A 21,804-nucleotide genomic window follows, 5' to 3' on the forward strand; every position below is an offset into this window, starting at 1 on the left:
ATCGCAATAATTATTGGACTGTGACATTAAAACTGAATCGTGAGATATAGATATTGCTACATCCCTGTTGATTACTTTGAATTACTTTTGGATGACTCCAAAACCAAATGCGCTCGAAAATGACAAAATAAATGTAATATCAATACAGTATACATATTTTGTATAAATATATACAAAATATATATTTTGTTCTGATCTTTTCAGTCTTTTGAATGTTCAATATGCATCGTTTTGGAACGTGGGAAGGAAGCCGGAGCACCCGCAATTCGAATCCAAAACCTCAGAACTATGAGGCAAACGTGCTAACCGCTTGTTCACCGTGCTGCTGTCAGGGCTGCTGTTTCAGCCCCCTGAGTCCAGGCCGTGCGTGTGCGTGTGCGTGTGCGTGCGTGTGCGTGTCATGAGTGCTTTGCAGGGTTGACGTGTTGGAGTCTAGCAGCTGCACCTTGTCATCCTAATTACACCTGGCTGCTCTTAAGACGCTGTGGGACTCCAACTCGTCGCCAGACTATCAACGCTCTACGTCGAGTTCGTAGCCGAGCCACCTTGCCTATCTTTTTGCTTCCTGAAGACCTTGTGAGTTACCTCTACCTAATTCATGTTCTTTGTCCCGAGTCTGCCATCTGCCCTTGCTCCCTGCAAACCAGTGCTCACCTCTTGCGGCCCACCGACAACACGGACTCCTGTCCTGCCGGACCGGTCCTCGTTGGAACCCTGCCAATCCCGGATTTAGTTCTCGGAGTTCCTTTGTTCGCTTCCGAGCTGCAATAAACCGTTATTCACAAACTCGCCTCCCTGTCCTCGCTGCATCTGGGTCCAACTTTCAACCTGAATCCTGACAGCTCCTGATATGGATGGATGGATGGATGGATGGATGGATTTAAGGCCATATAAAACAATTGCTTCTTGCACGAGGGCAGTTGGTGTTCGAGAGGAGGATGCAGGAGATAGGCTTACGCTACATGGAAAAGGATGACATGCTGTGGCGACCCCTAACGGGACAAGCCCAAAGGAAAAGAAGACGACGAAGAAGCTTAGTTGCGTGAGGAAAGCTGTTTTCGAACTGTCCCAGAAGGCAACATCATAGATAGATAGATACTGTATTCATCGTGTAAGAGAAATTAAATTTACTAGCTTAATAACAAACTTTTTAAACCCTCTCCACATGAGCCTTGTTATCACGAACAGGGGCGGTTTCTGATTTGGGATGTAATGGGCAGCTGTATGCGTTCCGTTACTCACCAAGTCTATCTACACTACATAGTGCACTGTATTATTATTATTATTACTACACATTATGTCTTTCCATCGCAAACCCAACCACTCGCCTCATTTACGCCTTCGACTGGACTGCACCATTTGATCGAAGGTAAGCGGCGTGCTATCGCATGGACTGTCGAGTTGTGCTGCCCTCTGCCGGACAAAGTTTGACATTACAACAGTGGCGTTCAAGAAAATTAACAATACTATGCAGCGTAGATTTATTTCACAGAATTGAAACAAATGTGTATGAAGAGAAACACGTTGTCTTTGTCCCGTTTAGATATTTACCATTTTTATATTGTCCTATTTTGAAGTTTGTTGACTCGCATCTGTGAATTCTTACATGTACTAGTACGTTCGTCCTAATATTATAAAGCTCTTGTTTTACAACTCGACGACCGCGTGAGCATGAGGGATTAGGACTGGACCTGTCCCCATCTGAGTTGGGCTCCCGCGCATGCGCACACGCAGAACACCGACACCATCCCCCGCACCTCCCACTCGACGCTGTCTTCACACTAATCCGCGGATGTCAGTGCGGCGTCATGGCGGACATCAAGACGGGAATCTTCGCCAAAAATGTGCAGAAAAGGCTGAACAGAGCGCAGGAGAAGGTAAGCGGCAGCAGGTAGAGGATGAAAAAGAGGAGGAAGAGGTGATGAAGACGAGGAGGAGGAGGAGATGGAGGCTGACGTCCTTGCAGGCCGCGACAGCTTCAAAAACCTTAAATGTTAACGTTTTTAGAACGCCCTGCTGATGACGTCACAGTCGGGCGAAAAGCAACACATGACAGGCAATAAAAGAGGAAAAAGGATTAGCTGACATCATGTATTTATTGGCTCAGTCGCTGCGGAGGTGACTTCACGCAATATGAATTTTCCTTCTCGCGAGATGACGTCATGTGTGACTAGTTTACTCACATTGTGTATATTCAGTACATATAGTATATGCGCTACATACATATACATTGTGTATTATATATAATTTTTAAATTGCACATACAGTATATATTTACACACACACGTGTGTGTGTGTGTGTGTGTGTGTGCTGTGAAAAGGTACTTGCCCCCTTCTCAAATGAACTAAAAAGGTTGTTTTTATTATATCTATCTATCTATCTATCTATATATATATATACATACATCCTACCTCCAGGGTTGAGGTCACCGAGGTGGTTAAAAAGCTCCTCGGTGGCAAGGCCCCGGGGATGGATGAGATTCACCCGGAGTTCCTGAAGGCTCCGGATGTTGTGGGGCTGTCCTAGTTGACACGCCTCTGCAACATCGCGTGGACATCGGGGACAGTGCCTCTGGATTGGCAGACTGGGGTGGTGGTCCCCCTTTTTAAGAAGGGGGACCGGAGGGTGTGTTCCTACTACAAGGGGATCACACTCCTCAGTCTCCCTGGTAAGGTCTATTCAGGGGTGCTGGAGAGGAGGGTCCGTCGGGAAGTCGAATCTCATATTCAGGAGGAGCGGTGTGGTTTTCGTCCTGGCCGTGGAACAATGGACCAGCTCTACACCCTCGGCAGGGTCCTCGAGGGTGCATGGGAGTTCGCCCAACCAGTCCACATGTGTATTGTGGACTTGGAGAAGGCGTTCGACCGTGTCCCTCGGGGGGTCCGGTCGATCTACGTTCCTACGAGCTGCGGGTCGTGACCGAAAGAACAAGATCCCGCATACAAGCGGCCGAAATGAGTTTCCTCCGCAGGGTGTCCGGGCTCTCCCTTAGAGATAGGGTGAGAAGCTCGGTCATCCGGGAGGATCTCAGAGTAGAGCCGCTGCTCCTCCGCATCGAGAGGAGCCAGATGAGGTGGCTGGGACATCTGATTCGGATGCCTCCCGGACGCCTCCCCAGTGAGGTGTTCCGGGCACGTCCCACCGGGGACGACCCGGGACACGCTGGAGAGGCTACGTCTTTCGGCTGGCCCTGGAACGCCTCGGGATCCCCCCGGAAGACCTGGATGAAGTGGCTGGGGTGTGGGAAGTCTGGGCGTCCCTGCTAAAGCTACTGCCCCCGCGACCCGACCTTGGATATGTGGTAGAAAATGTGTGTGTATATATATATATATATATATATATATATTTGTCAGCCACCAATTGTGCAAGTTCTCCCGCTTAAAAAGATGACAGAAGCCTGTAATTTTCATCATAGGTATACCTCACCTATGAGAGACAAAATGAGGAAAAAAAAAACTGAAAATCACATTGTCTGATTTTTAAAGAATTTATTAGTAAATGATGGTGGAAAATAAGTATTTGGTCACCTTCAAACAAGCAAGATATCTGGGTCTCACAGACCTGTAACCTCTTCTTTAAGAGGCTCCTCTGTCCTCCACTCGTTACCTGTATTCACGGAACCTGTTTGAACTTGTTAGCAGTATAAAAAACACCTGTCCACAACCTTCGTCACACTCTAAACTCCACTATGGCCAAGACCAAAGAGCTGTCAAAGGACACCAGAATTAAAATTGTAGACCCGCATCAGGCTGGGACATGTTCAGACAAGGTGTGTCCTCTAGTGAGCATCACAGTTGTCTTCAAACTTGTAATCAGTAAGACGACCTATTTAAAGGCTGACAAGTAATCACTGTGCTGGTTGGTGACGTGTACTAAATTGTACAGCATTAGATGTTTTTTTTTTTTTTTTTTTTTTTTTTTTTTTTGCCTTGAGTATCGGCAGCCTTCGCAAGCACCCTCTACCTTGAAATGAGGCCGGTACCGATGCCGACACCTGGTATCGGTACTCGCCCATCCCTAGTTCATCCAAAACGCGGCCCTCCGAGGCCAACCATACCTACGATGTGGCCCACCACAAAAATGAGTTTGACACCCTTGCTTACGTACGTGGACCAGAGGAGCGCTACCCGCTGCTGGCTGAAATCCAACATTGCATCCAGCGATGAGAACTAGATTTTCATTACAACGCAAAAGCTCTGCTACGATAAGAGTGGGTGCTCTTTTTTTAGGAAATACACTATTATTATGATATTGGTTATACAATCCGTGTGTATGTCTATGCCCCATTTAAGTCATGATGAAACCAACATGCCAGATGAATTCATGCTTGTAAAGATCTTTTGTGATGGCTCAGGTGCTGCAGAAGCTAGGAAAAGCAGACGAGACCAAAGATGAACAGTTTGAACAAGTTGTCATCAACTTCAGGAGACAAGAGGTAAGCAAGAAAGTGTGTCACAACAACTTGGAATGTCTTGAGAGACCCGCTGCACTGACAAGAGCAGTGGTTCTTAACGTTGTTGGAGGTACGGAACCCCGCAAGTTTCATCTGGAGTTCATGAAAAATAAAATATGCTTTATTTCAAATTCAAAACAGGTATATATTTTACTGTCTGTGTAGAGTCACAGTCATCCAGGTCATCCACAAAATGAACCACGCATCAGTTACAAAATCAGTATTAAAAGAACAAAACCAACAAAACATGAATTTCACACAAAAAACAAACCCAAAAATTCAATTCAATGAAAATTTACTGTCAGTGAATGTGAATTTTCCGCTTGGAAAGTGTCACTCTCATATCAGAGGAATGGACTCCAAAACTGTTCCTTATCTTTATTGTTTCGAAAATCCTCGAAAAGGGTTCATAGGTAAGAGTAGGTTTTTTTGGGCTCTTTTTCATGATTGGATGCGCTGTCTGACGTGACAGAAATGCTACTCAACTCAAGTGTATCGTTGAAATGTTGTCAAATAAAGAGAGTTTAAAAAAGAACAAAGCATTTCAACTCGAGGGACAGCGCCGCAATGGTAAACGCCCACCTTGACGCAGGGTTGCATTTTGAATGGCACGAACACTGCATTTGGCTTTTACGGATACACGCACGCACGCACGCTGTGTGTTGAGTCCTCCGTTGAACCCCAGCGACTGCTTCACCGAACCCCTGGGGTTAAGAACCACTTGACGAGAGTCTTCAGAGATTGACTCCTTCTGAATACCGATTTGTGGAGGGAGAACTTTTTTTGTTTTTTTTGTTTAATCCTTAAAGTTTGAAATATTAACGAGTGGTTTGCGTGTCAGTGTGAAGGTTCGCGGCTGCAGAGGGAGATGAAGGCCTACATGTCTGCTATTAAAGGTGACGTACAAAGTCTACACTGTTTGTCCAATGTGTGTGTGTGTGCTGTATACAGTAGCCAACATTCATTTGACATGTGCTGTGAGTGGAATGTAAACGATATGCTACTGAATAATGCTCAATGCTGCCGTTACTATGCAGGGATGCAGCAGGCCTCCATCAACTTGACTCAGTCGCTCCATGAGGTCTACGAGCCAGACTGGCATGGAAAAGATGATGTCATGACCATCGGGAAGGTACGCCTATTTTTATTGCCGTTGCTAATACCCAGTCAGCAAACATAGGTTGCACTGACGTCGCTTTTCCTCCTTTGGAATATGTCGCCGAGACGTCGGCATTTAATCAAAAATTACCACCGTGCGACGTCTGATCGATTAAAGCTGGAGCAAACTGATAAACCTGATTGTTTTTAGAAAATAATCATAAACTTAGAATTTTATGGCTGCAACACGTTCCAGAAAAGCTGGGACAGGTGGCAAAAAAGACTCTTTTACTTCAAAGCCACGCTGTTGTAACGCGTGCAGAATGTGGTTTGGCATTGAAAAAGACGTCGCTTGGATGGCAGCATATGTTTCTCCAAAACCTGTATGTACCTTTCAGCATTAATGGTGCCTTCACAGATGTGTAAGTTACCCATGCCATGCAACCTCCTGTTCGCATTGACCCTCCTTCTGTTCCCCTTCATCTGTCTGATAAAGTTAATCTGTAAATGGAAACAAATAAAGAGTGTGTGTTTATGTAAGCAGGTGGTTCGGGATTGTGCAAAGGTTTTGGCTAATGGTAGTGCTATCATGGTTCACCGTTCGACAGCTTTAAACAATTAAATTTATACACTTACCAGGTATGCCAGCTTCCTCACTCACAATTTTCCATACTCGCCCCTTTCTTGATCGGTCCCAGAACTGATATCATATCATGTCACGTCATAGAACTCAAGGTGCCCACCGACTGCAACAATCAGCGCCTCCATTTTTCTCGACTCAACAACCGTGTACAGGACGTTGTGTGTAACATAGTCCGTTCTGGACGCTGATTGGGTGTCCCGATGTGAATGTCGCTTGAAGTTAAAATCTCCCAATTGGAGCGAACGGGCGAAGGAGGCGAATTTTCGTGGGCCCACCCTACTCGCGCTGTGTCAAACGTGTCGTACGTGTCGCCCGGCATGAATTTGCATCTATTCATGCGAACTGCATTGACTTTATGTGAACACGCCGCATGAAACGTCCAAAACGTGTCTGGTGAGAACACAGCAAAAGGCCCACGTAGATGCGACGTATGTTTGCTGACAGGGCAGTTGTGGAGATTGCGCACATGGACTGCTGTTCCACCAAGAGCCTGTAGGTGGAGGTAACACATGTGACATACAGTATGACAAGATTCGAGAAACCTAATTTGAACAAGAGTGGATCTAGTAACTTGGTTTGCACATTCTACTCTTTATCTTAGCTTAGGAAGTTAACACAAGATTCATTCATGTTTTTTTGTTGTTGTTTTTTTAATGCCTATGTAAGATAAGGTCATTGTTCCGTGTGTCTTTTCCTTTAGGACTGTGATGCATTGTGGGAAAACTTTCACAATAAGCTGGTGGACTCGACACTGCTGAATCTGGACGCATACTTGCTACAGTTTCCTGACCTGAAGGTGATCGACTATCGACGTTGTCAGCTTCGTTTGGCTTTCGGCACAACTGACACTTTCACGTCTTCAGACTCGTGTGGCCAAAAGGAGCCGAAAACTCATTGACTACGACAGCGCTCGTCATCACGTTGAAACTCTGCAGACGACCGGGATGAAAAATGACCGCAAGATTCTCAAGGTCACCCTCTTTTTAAAATGTCGTTGTCAGTCTTTCGATGAACATCAACTTATATAAAGCTGTACTTCACACATCGTCAACAGCTTTCCAGCTGTTAGTGGGTTGAGACCTTGTTTCATTGTTGCCATGAAGTACTGCAAGGATCTGTTCTTAGGCCAATGTTACTTCATATTTGTTTTTTCTATATACTGTCGGCATATTAGAAGTGAATCCCAAGTTTCCCACTTACGATGAAGTTAACCAAACTTGATTTGATAATTGTGTGTCCATACTAAATTTGCAGGCTGATGAGGAGCTCAGAAAGGCCCAGAGAGTGTTCGATGAGCTCAACGCTGGTCTGCAGGATGAACTTCCAACTCTTTGGGACAGGTTAATGTTATCTCATCTAATTTCTACTGTATTGTAGGGCTGTCACTATCGAATCTGTTTAGAATAGATTATCCTATAGATATTTAAATTTCATCAAGTACTCGAGTAATCGCCCGACCCCCCCAAAAAAAATTCTAAACATTTTATTTATTTTCAATTTCTTTTTACAACCCCAATTCCAATGAAGTTGGGACATTGTGTTAAACATAAATAAACACAGAATACAATTATTTGCAAATCACATTCAACCTAAATTTAATTGAATACACTACAAAGACAAGATATTTGATGTTCAAACTGATCAACTTGATTGTTTTTAGCAAATTATCATGAACTTAGAATTTTATGGCTGCAACACGTTGCAAAAAAGCTGGCAGAGGTGGCAAAAAAAGAGTGAGAAAGTTGAGGAATGCTCATCAAACATCCCACAGGTGAACAGGCTCATTGGGAACAGGTGGGTGCCATGATTGGCTAGAAAAGGAGCTTCCCTGAATTGCTCAGTCAAGCAAAGATGGGGCGAGGTTCACCTCTTTGGGAACAAGTGCGTGAGAAAATAGTCCAACAGTTTAAGGACAATGTTCCTCAACGTTCAATTGCAAGGAATTGAGGGATTTCATCATCTACGGTCCATAATATCATCAAAAGGTGCAGAGAATCTGGAGGAAGCGGCAAGGCCGAAAACCAACATTGAATGCCCGTGACCTTCGATCCCTCAGGCGGCACTGCATCAAAAAACGAAATCAATGTGGAAAGGATATCACTTCAGAAAACCAATGTCAGGAAATACAGTTCGGCGCTACATCCGTAAGTGCAACTTGAAACTCTACTATGCAAAGCAAAAGCCATTTATCCACAACACCCAGAAACGCCGCCGGCTTCTCTGGGCCCGAGCTCATCTAAGATGGACCGATGCAAAGCGGAAGTGTTCCGTGGTCCGATGAGTCCACATTTCAAATAGTTTTTGGAAGTTGTGGACGTTGTGTCCTCCGGGCCAAAGAGAAAAAGAACCATCCGGACTGTTATGGACGCAAAGTTCAAAAGCCAGCATCTGTGATGGTATGGGGCTGTGTTAGTGCCAACGGCATGGGTAACTTACACATCTGTGAAGGCACCATTAATGCTGAAAGGTACATACAGGTTTTGGAGAAACATACGCTGCCATCCAAGCGACGTCTTTTTCACGGACGCCCCTGCTTATTTCAGCAAGACAATGCCAAAGCACATTGTGCACGTGTTACAACAGCGTGGCTTGGTAGTAAAAGAGTGCGGGTACTACTAGACTGGCCTGCCTGCAGTCCAGACCCGTCTCCCATTGAAAATGTGTGGCGCATTATGAAGCGTCAAATACGACAACGGAGACCCCGGACTGTTGAACGGCTGAAGCTGTACATCGAGCAAGAATGGGAAAGAATTCCGCCTACGACGCTTCAACAATTAGCGTCCTCAGTTCCCAAACGTTTATTGAATGTTGTTCAAAGAAAAGGTGATGTAAAACCGTGGTCAACATGAGCCTGTCCCAGCTTGTTTGGACCGTGTTGCAGCCATCAAATTCCAAGTTCATGATTATTTGCTCAAAACAATCTAGTTGATCAGTTTGAACATGAAATATCTTGTCTTTGTAGTGTATTCAATGAAATATAGGTTGAACGTGAATTGCAAATCATTGTATTCTGTTTTTATTTGTTTAACACAACATCCCAAGTTCATTGGAATTGGTTGTAGTAGTGTAGTTGTTTAATTTTTTAAGACAATTAAGGCGAAGATGCTCTTGTGCTTTGTGAAGTGGTCATGTACAGTGTTCCCTGCCGCTCGATGATCACAAATTTATCTATTCACCGAATTTACTTTTGTCATTTTTTTTTTAACCTATTCCTCCATTAGTAGCTGTCTCGATGGCACCAAAGCCCTGTCTGAGAAAAAAAGTAGTGCTTTGGTGCCATCTTGTGGCATATATAGGAAACTATAAACCCTTTTTTGGGTTAGGGTCAGTCACTTGCTGATTTTCACTGTGATTTAAGCGAGTCCACGTGCAAGTGTTTCAGTGAGAGCTTAGTGATTATTTGCTAAAAACAATCAAGTTGATCAGTTTGAACATGAAATATCTTGTCCTTGTAGTGTTTTCAATTAAATATAAGTCGAACATGATTTGCAAATCATTGTATTCTGTGTTTATTTATGTTTAACACAACGTCCCAACTTCATTGGAATTGGGGTCGTACTATTAACATGCATTTTAATCTAAACTGTTAGCAAAGGGAAACATGGAAAGTGGCCAAATGGTTCCCGGCGGCACAAATTGGTTCCGGGAAGCGCAAATATGCGTTTGTCAAAGTTTTTTTTTTTTATTGCCTCGAGGCTGAAATATGTGCGTTGACCAATTTTTGCGGTCGAATTAGCCGAGTTAGCTGATTTGTATTCACAATCCTAATCAATTTCACATATTATCTTGGTTGTTGTTTTTAATGAACATGTTTCCAACCCTAACTATTGGTCGAACCCAAATCCCAAATGCTAATCCTGATAGGACTACAACAAGCATAGTGACTATGATAATGAAGAAAATAGCGTAAATTCCGCTTCATCGTAGTTCCGATTTTGAACATGAACAAAAATGTTGGTCAAAGCAGGATTCAACTTAATTGAAATTCTGACTTTCGTGTTTCAGTCGAGTTGGATTCTACATCAGCACTTTCAAGAGCGTGACGAGTCTGGAGGCCAGATTTCACCGCGAGATTTATCTGGTGAGACGGGACATGAAAACTACCACATTTCAAAATTCAAACGTTAATGCAGTGAAACATGAGCTCTTTGCTCTGCTCGTGCGATCACTTTTCTCTGTGTGTAGGTGTGTAAGCAGCTGTATGAAGTGATGATGCAACTTAGCGAACAACACGCTGACAAAATGTTCACCATCCAAGGAGCACCAAGGTGTGGAGATCAGCTAGATAACATATATACTGTATATGCTGTGTGTTTTTCCTTGTGTCCAAAATAATATCACAGTCAAGCATAAACACAAGCAGGGAGTGGTTGCAATACCGGATACATGTGTGATTGATGTACCACCGATGTAGAAGAGTTTTAAAAGCCTCATGAGTTTTTGTCGCTGAAGTGGGAGGTCACGCATTTCCATTTGGGTCCTCTAGTGATTCGGGCCCGCTGCGGCTCGCTCGGACGCCGTCTCCGCCAGAAGACGAAAGTCCACCCGAGAGTCCGGACGCCGGTTCCAATCACATGCTCCGCCCGGTCTCTCCTGGACCTCCACGTCCCAAATCTCCAATGCAGGTAAAGAAGTCAACCAGCACATGCAGATGTCCAAGTTTTCCATCGATGACGAAGCATTTCAATATCTAATGATGAGTTCCTCGTGAATACATGATTGTTTTGAATAAGTACAGCCATCCCACCTTTTCTGAGAAGATGGAAGTGAAGCACCAGGCTGTATTTGTTGTTTAATGTTCTGTGGCTGTTCTTCTTTGCTGCACACTCATCTCTGGGATGGTGAGTGAACATGTGATGTGTCACCCGTGTGTTCGTGTTTGTGGATTAGTAGCAATGTAGCGGCATTATTAACATGTTTGTCACGCACATTTGGACAAATATGTGTGGCAGTATGTCGCTTCTAGAACTCTGGTTCCCATTTTCTTTGCCCGCTCATGGACAGGCGGAGTGATTTCTTTCTTCTTTTCCTGTCTGACTGTACTATTCATTATTACTGTTACTTCTATAGTGTAAATAATTAATTCATTCATTTATTCTGCCAGCCAATCAGAGTTCCCCATATTGCCAGCCATTTTCGAACATTTTGACTGATCTTTCAAGACCCACAGAATGTCGTGTTCTGTCACAATACAAGCACCAAGCTTACCAACAGAGAGAGTAGACTTCTTTCACCAGAAATAAAAGTTTGTCTCTAGCTTTTTACGATCATTAGTAATCAGCAGTATAACATTGGTCGGTTTCAACAAAATGCAGATTCTTTAGTACAAAGTGGAGAAAAGAAGGTTTTTGTTTCAAGAAACATGGCACGAATATCGTTTTGCTTTTGTGACAACTCAAACTATAACACAATAAAAACAAGACTGGGAGAGGAGGGCTTTTATTGGCAAAATAATCCTTTAGTTACAGCTGTACAACGAAGAAATGCGCTGTGAGTGACGCTCACTCACTGCAGGGCTCGAATACAATATCAGTCGCGACACACTTTCTACTACCTATCGCAACACATACTGTGTTTATACCATACGTATACATTCTCTGTTGAAGTGTCGGGCGCCTAAACATCTCTGACTTCGAACGTGTTGGCATTTGTCACCCTCATAATCAACGTGACGAGCCTAGATTGACTGCTGGCCACCCCCCAGCATGTTGGTAATAGGGAAGGGGATCAAAATAGCACTTGTTAAGTAATTCCCGCAACTTCTGGACCAGCTGACTTTCACAAAACACGAGGTCTGCAATGGTTCTAACCATTCTGAAGAAGGGTGCGAGATCGCAGCAGTAATTTGACGAAAAAAGATACCACTTTAACTATTAAACCCTGTCTGTACAAAATAACACATTCAATATACATTATAACGTGGTTAAAACGTGATAGTCATTTTAAGTACAGCAATGCATTCTGGGAAACTGCGAATTAAAATTTCCTGGTTGTTAGGCTAAAATCCACGCTGCCAGAAACTGCAACCAGAAGTTATTATGAGGTTATCCAGCGGGTGTATTTTATTTTATTCTTTTGATGTATTTATTTATTTTTTAATCTACTCAAAGTCCCCTGGACTTTTTTTTCTCCCCCAAACTACAAATTGAATAGTCTGCATAAGGTGACAGTAATGTCAGACACCTCTGAACTAACTCAGATGGACAACAAATGGAATGTAACATGCATGGTGACATCATTCAGCAGCGCAGCCAAGCAGGAAACATGGCGTCCTGTGGGTCAAACATTTGAAAAAGTAGTACACTTCACAAAAAGGGATGACGACAGGGTAATCTGTAAGACTGCAACTTCCTAAAAGGGAGGAAATACAAACAATATGAAGACGCATTCGCACAGGTGGCATGCGATAAACTTGACAGAATGTGGTGTTTTCGATGGGCTCCGGGGAGGACCACAACTTGGTTTCAGCCCGGCTGGCAAATCTAAGTAAGCACGTTCTCTGCTGTTAATACTGCAGGTAACTAAGAAACCAGCTACTCTAACGACATTAAATGAATTTCAAAAGTCGATTCATGGAATTACTGAGAGTAGTGTGAGCGGTGCTCATTGTTCATGGACACTCTGGCAGATTCAATTTGTGGGAACCAGTGTTGTAGAACAAATGTGGTATTTTTGTGTGTTTCCACCCCACTCGTAGAAATAGAAAGACATGCAATGCTTTTGTTGTCATTGAAGGTACTGTATGCTTGACTAATGTTGCCGGACATGACATCAGGATCATGTGTCCATGCTAGAAAACCTCTCAGTCTCTAGTCCTGTTTCACAAAATAGCTGATAACGCTGCTACTTTTTGATGATCTTGTCCTTTTCTTTTCCTATTATCAATGTAAGTACAAGAGCTCGACGGTACCGTGAACCCAGTGAACAGGGACCGAGGTCCGACGCAAAGAGTCAAAATTCGCCAGTAACTGCTTTTTTTTATTCAGTATATTTAATTTCCCATTTAAATAGTTTAAACCCTAATTATACTTCAAACTATGAAAAACCTGCCCCCCTCCAAACACCTTTTTAATATAATTTCAAACTCATTTGACCACATTGCCCAACATTTAAAATAAAATGCACCCAAATTGCAAGGGCACTGGCATGTATGGCAACCTGTAAAAATACCAATTTCTACTTTCATAGAAGCCATTTTATGAGGTTTTTGACTCAGTCATACAGATACAATTTTTTTCACTACATACATTGTGGCAAAAATGTATTTAGTCAGCCACCAATTGTGCAAGTTCTCCCACTTCAAAAGATGAGCGAGGCCTGTCGTTTTCATCATCGGTGTACCTCACCTATGAGAGACAAAATGAGGAAAGAAAAAAAAAACAGAAAATCACATTGTCTGATTTGCAAATGATGGTGGAAAATAAGTATTTGGTCACCTACAAACAAGCAAGATTTCTGCCTCTCACAGACCTGTAACTTCTTCTTTAAGAGGCTCCTCTGTCCTCCGCTCGTTACCTGTATAATGGGACCTGTTTGCACTCGTTATCCGTATAAAAGACAACAGTCACAGTCCAAACTCCACTATAGCCAAGACCAAAGAGCTGTCAAAGGACACCAGAAACAAAATTGTAGACCTGCACCAGGCCGGGAAGACTGAGTCTGCAATAGGTAAGCAGCTCGGTGTGAAGAAATCAACTGTGGGAGCAATTATTAGAAAATGGAAGGCATACAAGAACACTGATAATCTCCATCGATCTGGGGCTCCATGCAAAATCTCACCCCGTGGGGTCAAAATGAACGGTGGGCAAAAATCCCAGAACCACACGGGGGGACCTAGTGAATGACCTGCAGAGCGCTGGGACCAAAGTAACAAAGGCTACCAGCAGTAACACACTACGCCGGCAGGGACTCAAATCCTGCAGTGCCAGACGTGTCCCCCTGCTTAAGCCAGTACATGCCCAGGCCCGTCTGAAGTTTGCTGGAGAGCATTTGAATGATTGGGAGAATGTCATATGGTCAGATGAAACCAAAATAGAACTTTTTGGTAAAAACTCAACTTGTCGTGTTTGGAGGAGAAAGAATGCCGAGTTGCAGCCAAAGAACACCATACCTACTGTGAATCATGGGGGTGGAAACATCAGCCTTTGGGGCTGTTTTTCTGCAAAGGGAACAGGACGACTGATCCGTGCAAAAGAATGAATGAATGGGGACATGTATCGTGAAAACCTCCTTCCATCAGCAAGTGCATTGAAGATGAAATGTGGCTGGGTCTTTCAGCATGACAATGATCCCAAACACAGCGCCCGGGCAACCAAGGAGTGGCTTCGTAAGAAGCATTTCAAGGTCCTGGAGTGGCCTAGCCAGTCTCCAGATCTCAAGCCCATAGAAAATCTTTGGAGGGAGTTGAAAGTCTGTGTTGCCCAGCGACAGTCCCAAAACATCACTGCTCTAGAGGAGATCTGCATGGAGGAATGGGCCAAAATACCAGCAGCAGTGTGTGAAAACCTTTTGAATACCTACAGATAACATTTGACCTCTGTCATTGCAACAAAGGGTATATAACAAAGTATTGAGATGAACTTTTGTTATTGACCAAATACTTATTTTCCACCATCATTTGCTAATAAATGATTTTAAAATTAGACAATTAGATTTTCTGGATTTTTTTTTCTCTCATTTTGTCTCATAGGTGAGGTACACCGATGATGAAAATGACAGGCCTCTCTCATCTTTTGAAGTGTGAGAACTTGCAGAATTGGTGGCTGACTAAATACTTTTTTTGCCCCACTGTATGTTGTATATCAGTCAGCCAATCAGCCAGTAGTTTTGCAAAAGGTGAACGGTGTTGCAACAACGCTGATTTAACAGCCATTCAGAAATGACAAGTCGCTTCCACAACAACAGTACAAAGCGAGATTAAGCCTGTTGCCGCCATGCCGTACCAATATGTACGTACTGTATATCGTCCATCCATTCATTCTCTGAACTGCTTGCCTAGTTGTCTGCTAGTCACACGGGTGTGCTGGCGCCTATCCCAGCTGACTTTGGCTGAGAGGCGCAGTACAGCATAGATATGAATACAAAATACACGACACACTGTAGCAGACCGGATACCCAACATGTTTACGTGGCAGCCATGGCGGGCAGGCGGTCGTTCCTGTAGAAGGCAATGCGTGGACACTGAAATGGAGTTGTAACTTGCTCATTTGTCAACCGATTTTCGTGACGGTTACTGTTTTGTCTACGCCAAAGCGTATGCTGTCATGCACACCATTTGGAATATAAAAAAAAAAATCTAAATACTTTGACATGTCAAAGGGACTCCCAGTTCCCTTGTCATGATTGAACGATATTTTACGCAACCGTATGCAGGCCAACGTACCGGCATCCTTGGTCTTTCGGTGGCCTTGCTGTCCACACACCTGGAATGCGCTGCTCACTTTGATCTCCCGAGCTTAGCGATGCTGGTGGGCATGGAGCTGAAAATGGGCATGTTATATCTACCTATACTGTACATATCTGTGGGGTACAATCTGAACTGGTTGGCAGCCAATCACAGAGCACATAGAAACAAACAACCATTCACACTAACATTCACACCTCCGGACAATTTATTCTTGAGTCTTCGGTGTGCTGCGGGCCTTAGAAGAAGAAAGGCATTTGGGTGGCATCTAGGGGCGTTAGAGAAAGCAAGAGTCGGTGAGTTATCCAGCAAATAGTTTTCAGTTAAGTTCTACAGTAAAAAATGTCCAGGAGGTGAATTTCTTTATGAATGTTGTATCATGAATAGGCAGCGGTTCACTGTAGTCAGGTCAAGTACTGCTCTGAAAGTGAAAGTAATTTTTTGTAGGCGGTCAAGCTAGACGGCATTGAGATGAACACGAGAGGGTGACTGTTGAATAATGGCAATGCTGCTATTTGACAGATGAAAAAGGGACCCCCAGTGCCTCCGCCCCCCAAAGTCACACCTTCCACGGAGGTGGTGGAGGAGCAAATCATTGATCTGTTTGGAGGAGAGTTTTTACCGGCACCGTCACCATTGCAGGTCTCTTCACATTAAAAAAAAAAGTGAGCTATGTTACGCGTTGCCTCGTTAACCGCCTTGTGTGTCCGCAGCCCAACGAGAGGCCGGGAGAATCTCTCCTCGATATGGATTTCGACGCCTTCCAGCCAGATGAAAGTGTGTCGCCAGTACCGCAGGTTATTTACGCAAAAGCATCTACATGCAAACATTGTGGACGTGTGTGTGTGTGTGTGTGTGTGTGTGTGTGTATATAAGCACTGTATTGTCTGACTTTGTTGAATGTGAAGGTTTTTAACAAACGAGGTAGTACAGAGTGCCTTCACTTTTCTCTTACATTTTTCTGTCTAAATTGGACCATTGGATAAACATGAACCCCTTTTTTCTTCCCCCAAGACTGTTGTACCTTGGGATACGTGGTCGGTGAGTATATTCCTGTTTGCAGAAGTTGATTTGTTGATAAAATGATTTAAAACATGATAATTGTCTCCTACTACTCCCTGTCAGGCACAGTCAGCCCAGACCGTAAGCACACACTTTACTCAATCAGCAGGACATCTTTACTGAGAAAGAAGTTGTTTGTTTGTAATATTTGATACAAGTGTGAGACCGAAGCCATGACAAAGAACACAAAATCAATAATACAAACATGCAAGCAGACTATAGAGCAGCACTTAGACTGGCTCCAACAAACGTTAACCTTTCCTTCCCTGCGTCTGCTCAGGCTTCAGAAAGCGGCTTTGTCGCCGATTGGTCAGCTGACTTTAGTTCAGCGGCCAGCGACGGAGAGGCTGCCGCAGGGGAGGCCGCTACGGGAGCTCCAGAAGTGACAGAGCAAGGGGATCAAGGAGGCGAAGAAGATAGAGCCACGTCACCTCCTCCTCTACCTCCTTCTGCCAAGGACAGTGAGGCAGCGGAGGATGAGGTTAGCAGCCGGGATGACCTGTCTGAAACGCACCCCAACCTTCTCTATGCTGCTGAATTGGAAACGGGGCAGGCAGAGTCTGAGGGAAATAAGCCAGGGGAGGGAGGTCACAGCAAGTCCACCCCTGGGCTCCTGTTTACCGATGAGTTTGGTAAAGAGATTGAGGACAGCTCCAAATGCATGACGGAGAAGTGGTCCAGGTCTCCCGAGGGCTCGGCATCAGAATACGAAACCGCAGAAGAATGGGCCGATGGGGTTCAGTGGGCCGATGGGGTTCAGTGTGGGGGCTGGGCAAGTGCAGACGACGAACCTTCACGTGAATATCACCCTGATGCTAAAAACGCAGAGTCGCTGCCGGATATCACAGGAAGTAGAAGTGGTGCTCAAGCAGACAAAAGTCTGAATGATGAGGAAAACCCAGCAGATGTCATGTCGGGAAATGCTGGAAGTAGGGATATACCAACCTGGTCTGAAAGACAGGAGGGAGGTGTGTTTGACAGTGATCCTTTTACAGAAACACAGGGAGCAAGCAAGTTTCGCAACAATCGTTTGGCAGAAACACAGGAAGGAGTTGCGTTTGAGTCTGATGCTTTTACCGAAACACAAGGAGGAGGTGCGTTTGATTCAGACCCTTTTGCTGAAACACAGGCCGGAGGAGCGTTACAATCGGATCCTTTTGCCGAAAGGCAGGAAGAAGGAGCCTCAGAGTTAGATTCTTTTGCTGACATTCAGGGGGGAGGTGCGTTTGATTCAGACCCTTTTGCTGAAACACTGGGCAGAGGTGTGTTTGACTCTGACCCTTTTGCTGAGACACAGGCAGGAGGAGCATTAGATTCAGATCCTTTCAACAAAACACACGATGGAGGAGCATTTGATTCAGATCCTTTTGCCAACATTCAGGGAGGAGCTGTGTTTGATTCTGACCCTTTTGCTGAAACAATGGGCAGTAGTGTGTTTGATTCAGAACCTTTTGCTGAAACACATGATAGAGGTCCATTTGAATGTGTTCCTTTTGGCGAGACTCAGGTTGGAGATAAGGCAGATTGTGTGAGGTTAGAAGCCAGTTTAAAGGCGAAGTGTTTTGTGGTCTCTGGAGGCCGAGGAAGCAGTTGGGAACCTTTTGCAAACAGTCTATGTACGGCATCGTCAGATGCTGTGGTTGATATCAACGTGTTCAGGAAGCAAGTTGGCAAGAGCAGCTGCTTTGACTTTCCTAATGAACACAGAAGCTCAACCACGGAAGTGCAAGATGTAAATCTTCCCCAAGTCTGCAAGGAACCAGAAAGTTCCGACATCTCCGAAGATGAGGCTGCAAACCTGAGATTTGGAAAAATGTACCAAGCTGTAGCTAAAGAAAAGGAAGAGGTACATGGTCCCATTTTCAGTGTGCTAGTTTGGCAGCAAGTAGACATAAGTTGAAATCCTAGCCTTCCCACTAACCCAAACCTGATCCCGTTCCAGACCTTTATTGTTCTTCTTCTTAACACTTGCCATATCTGACATTTGATAGAAGGTTGCCTCACAAGCATGTGATTGCAGTTTAACAGTCGATTTGTCAAATTCAACTTCAATCAGTAGTTATAACATTATCCAATTGGATCCAAGACCAGTCCGGCCCAGGAATCAATCTATCCATCTAGCAGTCTGTCTGTCTGTCTGTCTGTCTCTCTCTCGTTCTCTCTCAACCCTCAGAATCCTCCCTTCCCAGCAGCCCCGTAATAGCATTGCCTGTAATCCTTCTTGACACTCTCTTTGTTACTTATTTTTATGACCATTTGAGATCCTTCTTGTCCCATTTTAAACATGCCTTCTGAAGGATGCCCCTTGCCCATCATTGTTTGCTGATTTTGATCAAATGGTGAGTAGCCATTTGATGAATTCCAGTGGCTTTTTGGCAATTGCCATCAGGATATCAGGATATTTTTTTCTGTATTCTGAACGACGTAAACGGATGAATTAAGGCTTCAGAGATGCCGAATCCTGCACCTCCTGCTGGTGAAGAACCCCTGCCAGTGCACCCTACTGCTGAAGAAAATACAGCAGTGAGTTGTGGCTCTCCGCTGGAAGAAAACCCTTCTGTGAGTTAAAGATCACCTTTCATTGTCAATTCAACTACGATGGGTTAGGGTTAGTTAATCGTAATTGTTGATCACAACTTCAAGTTGATTGATGATTGTGCTGGTTTTTGGTCACGATTTTAATGAATCATCCAATGTTCACAAGGTCAAAGGTCTTTTCCCAAGTATATTTTTCTGCTGCATATTTCCAATCTAGTCAAAGAGCTGTTGTCATAATAGGTCATCACAGAGCATTATTTTGATATCTAATCAAATGTTTTTATTTGACTTAGGATCTGGATTCAGTTCCGGTAGAAAAGAAGCAAAGTCCTACGGATGACATTTCGGTAAAATTTCCAGACACAGCATAATGTTTAGACATTAAATACACACTTTTGTAGGGATTATCTTTAATAAATTTCAGCTACATACTGACAGAAAAGGAGAAATGTACCCTGCTTGATTTGTAAAAGGCAGAGAAGACTAACTTATTTGACTTAAACTTGGATAACTACTTTTTGTAGTTCAGGAACACCCCATATTCTGTTTAAAAAAAAAAAAAAAAAAAAAAAAAAAAAAAGAAAACTTGGATAACTAGTTTTTCTACTTCATGAACACCCTGTATTATGTTTAAAAAAAACAAAAAACAAAAATCAAATAAAATGCAGTCATTCAGGTGAACTGATGAGCACCATTTGTCCAGTTGACATTCATCCTAATTTGACATCCATGCAAAATTTAGCATATCACACCTTGAACAACGCCAGGAAACCTTTTGGATTCGAGGTTAAACCAAGAAAGATGTCCACGTTTCTTCGATTTCAACAAACAGATGTAGACCTGAACTTAATAGTTTTAGAAATGTTCCATTAGCCATTTCATGACTATTAAGCACAATGTACTGTATCTGACATCAATCACATGGAGGTGCATAAAACAAAAATTGTGTATCCTTTGCAGGAAACCATGGCCATCCCATCTGTAGTGATTGAGCCCGCCTCCAGCAACGAAGGTGATGACGATCGGGATGCGGACATCATCTCGCCCTCCGCTATCGGCGACAACGGCGTGGTGGTTGACAAACCCACGAGCTCGTCTCCTGGGGGACTCCCTGGTGACTTCCTGTACAAGGTCAGACCTTAATCCCAAGTATTGAAATTCCTATTCATTAAAATTTGGTGGGCATATTAGTATGATCAAAAAGACAAAAACTGCATGTAGTAATGAAACCAGTGAAAACTGTGCAGGTGGAGACGATGCATGACTTTGAGGCAGCAAACAGTGATGAGCTGGACCTGAAGCAAGGTGATGTGGTCTTGGTGCTTCCCACTGCCTCAGTGGAGGATCAGGTGAGCTGCTGCGCATCACGTGTATCTGTTGACCAATGCCAGATTTCAGATGGATGCTTTTGTATGCCACAAACGCAGGAAGCAGGCTGGCTGACAGGATTCAAGCAAAGTGACTGGATGATGCTGGGAATTGGAGCTCAGAAGGGACTTTTCCCAGAAAATTTTACACAGCGTTTAGAGTGAGAAGACTTCCCACCCACATGTACACAAAGCGTTCAAATTCACTGCTGGAGTTTTCCCAGGATCAACCCTCACGTGATCTGATATGGGATTGCCCACACACCTACCCCCACCCTGCCCTATTTCAAGGAAACAAAATAGGGACCAGTGTTTGTGTGAGCATGTTCCCATCTAAAAAAAGGGATAAATCATTTCTGAAGACAAACAAAGTGTATTGATTTTTGTCCCCCAAAAGTGTAACACTGTGTTTAAGCACACTCCAGAGTCCCAAATTCCTTTTTCAGTTACCATTGATGTGTTGTGCTCGATCACATTCATTTGTGTGGCTGTGCTCATAGTTTGTTAGATCAGTTTAGTGTGGCAACAAGTTGTAACATTTCATAGTTATTGCCCAAAATATATTGTTCAAAAACGCCATTGTTATTTAAATATGCACAAGTAATGTGGAAATGAAATAGTATTTTAAAAGAGTAAACATTCATCTGATTTCAATGGAGGAATGAAATATGAAGATAAATGAATATATGAATATTCAACATATGGATAAAAGGATATGTGTTATTAGATAGTGAGATGATATTACTGTATTGTATTGTCAAAATAAAGCTCTTTCCAGAAGGTTTGATTTGTCACAGGTATGTTTTTATTGTGTTAGGGTTAGGTGAGGGGAACCGAACCCTCCCTCTCCCAGTATAGGGGAAATAATTCCCCTTCCGGGATCGGGGGGGGGGAGATGCACGGTCCATCCCCCTGTGCCATCTCCCGCCTCCATTTCCCCATTCCTGGTGGCGTGCCTGCTGGCCCCGCCGGTCATAGTGGACCACTTTCCACTCTCCCCCAGTCATCTGTGTTTTAATTTTCTTTTTTAATTCCAAGTGAATTGTATAGAGTCACCTTTGTTATTTATGTAATATTTTTTTCTTTTAGATGTGCTATTTATTAATAGGTATGAATTTGTAATATATTTCTAATCATAACAACCCTAACCCACAAAAAAAAAAAAAAAAAACTAAAATCCCCCCCAAAACTTTTTTTGTCGACCAAACGGTGTGCCTCGACAACGTTTCGGCTCTAAGG

General features: G+C 43.7%; 1 protein-coding gene across 4 annotated transcripts; it reads left to right on the top strand.

Annotated features, from left to right (window-relative positions):
- The first annotated feature begins 508 nt into the window (after positions 1-508).
- Positions 509-21,349, top strand: amph (amphiphysin). 4 transcript variants are annotated; one of them, XM_061797183.1, is made up of 22 exons: positions 509-576; positions 1,640-1,877; positions 4,356-4,436; positions 5,296-5,350; positions 5,492-5,586; positions 6,896-6,991; positions 7,059-7,166; positions 7,450-7,535; positions 10,201-10,276; positions 10,381-10,463; positions 10,682-10,820; positions 16,121-16,240; positions 16,312-16,395; positions 16,613-16,639; positions 16,724-16,741; positions 16,941-18,506; positions 18,958-18,999; positions 19,103-19,219; positions 19,492-19,545; positions 20,159-20,329; positions 20,446-20,547; positions 20,626-21,349. In XM_061797183.1, the coding sequence occupies exons 2-22, from the start codon at positions 1,809-1,811 to the stop codon at positions 20,728-20,730; spliced, it is 3,294 nt and encodes a 1,097-aa protein (XP_061653167.1). In that variant the 5' UTR covers positions 509-576; positions 1,640-1,808; the 3' UTR covers positions 20,731-21,349. The 4 variants fall into 4 exon arrangements, with proteins under 4 accessions (XP_061653167.1, XP_061653166.1, XP_061653168.1 ...); XM_061797182.1 differs by having other exon boundaries at positions 520-1,369; XM_061797184.1 differs by lacking the exon at positions 509-576 and having other exon boundaries at positions 1,652-1,877; positions 16,941-17,141.
- The last annotated feature ends 455 nt before the right edge of the window (positions 21,350-21,804 follow it).

This window comes from Phyllopteryx taeniolatus, chromosome 14, assembly GCF_024500385.1.
Source record: "Phyllopteryx taeniolatus isolate TA_2022b chromosome 14, UOR_Ptae_1.2, whole genome shotgun sequence".
Classification (NCBI taxonomy): domain Eukaryota; kingdom Metazoa; phylum Chordata; class Actinopteri; order Syngnathiformes; family Syngnathidae; genus Phyllopteryx; species Phyllopteryx taeniolatus.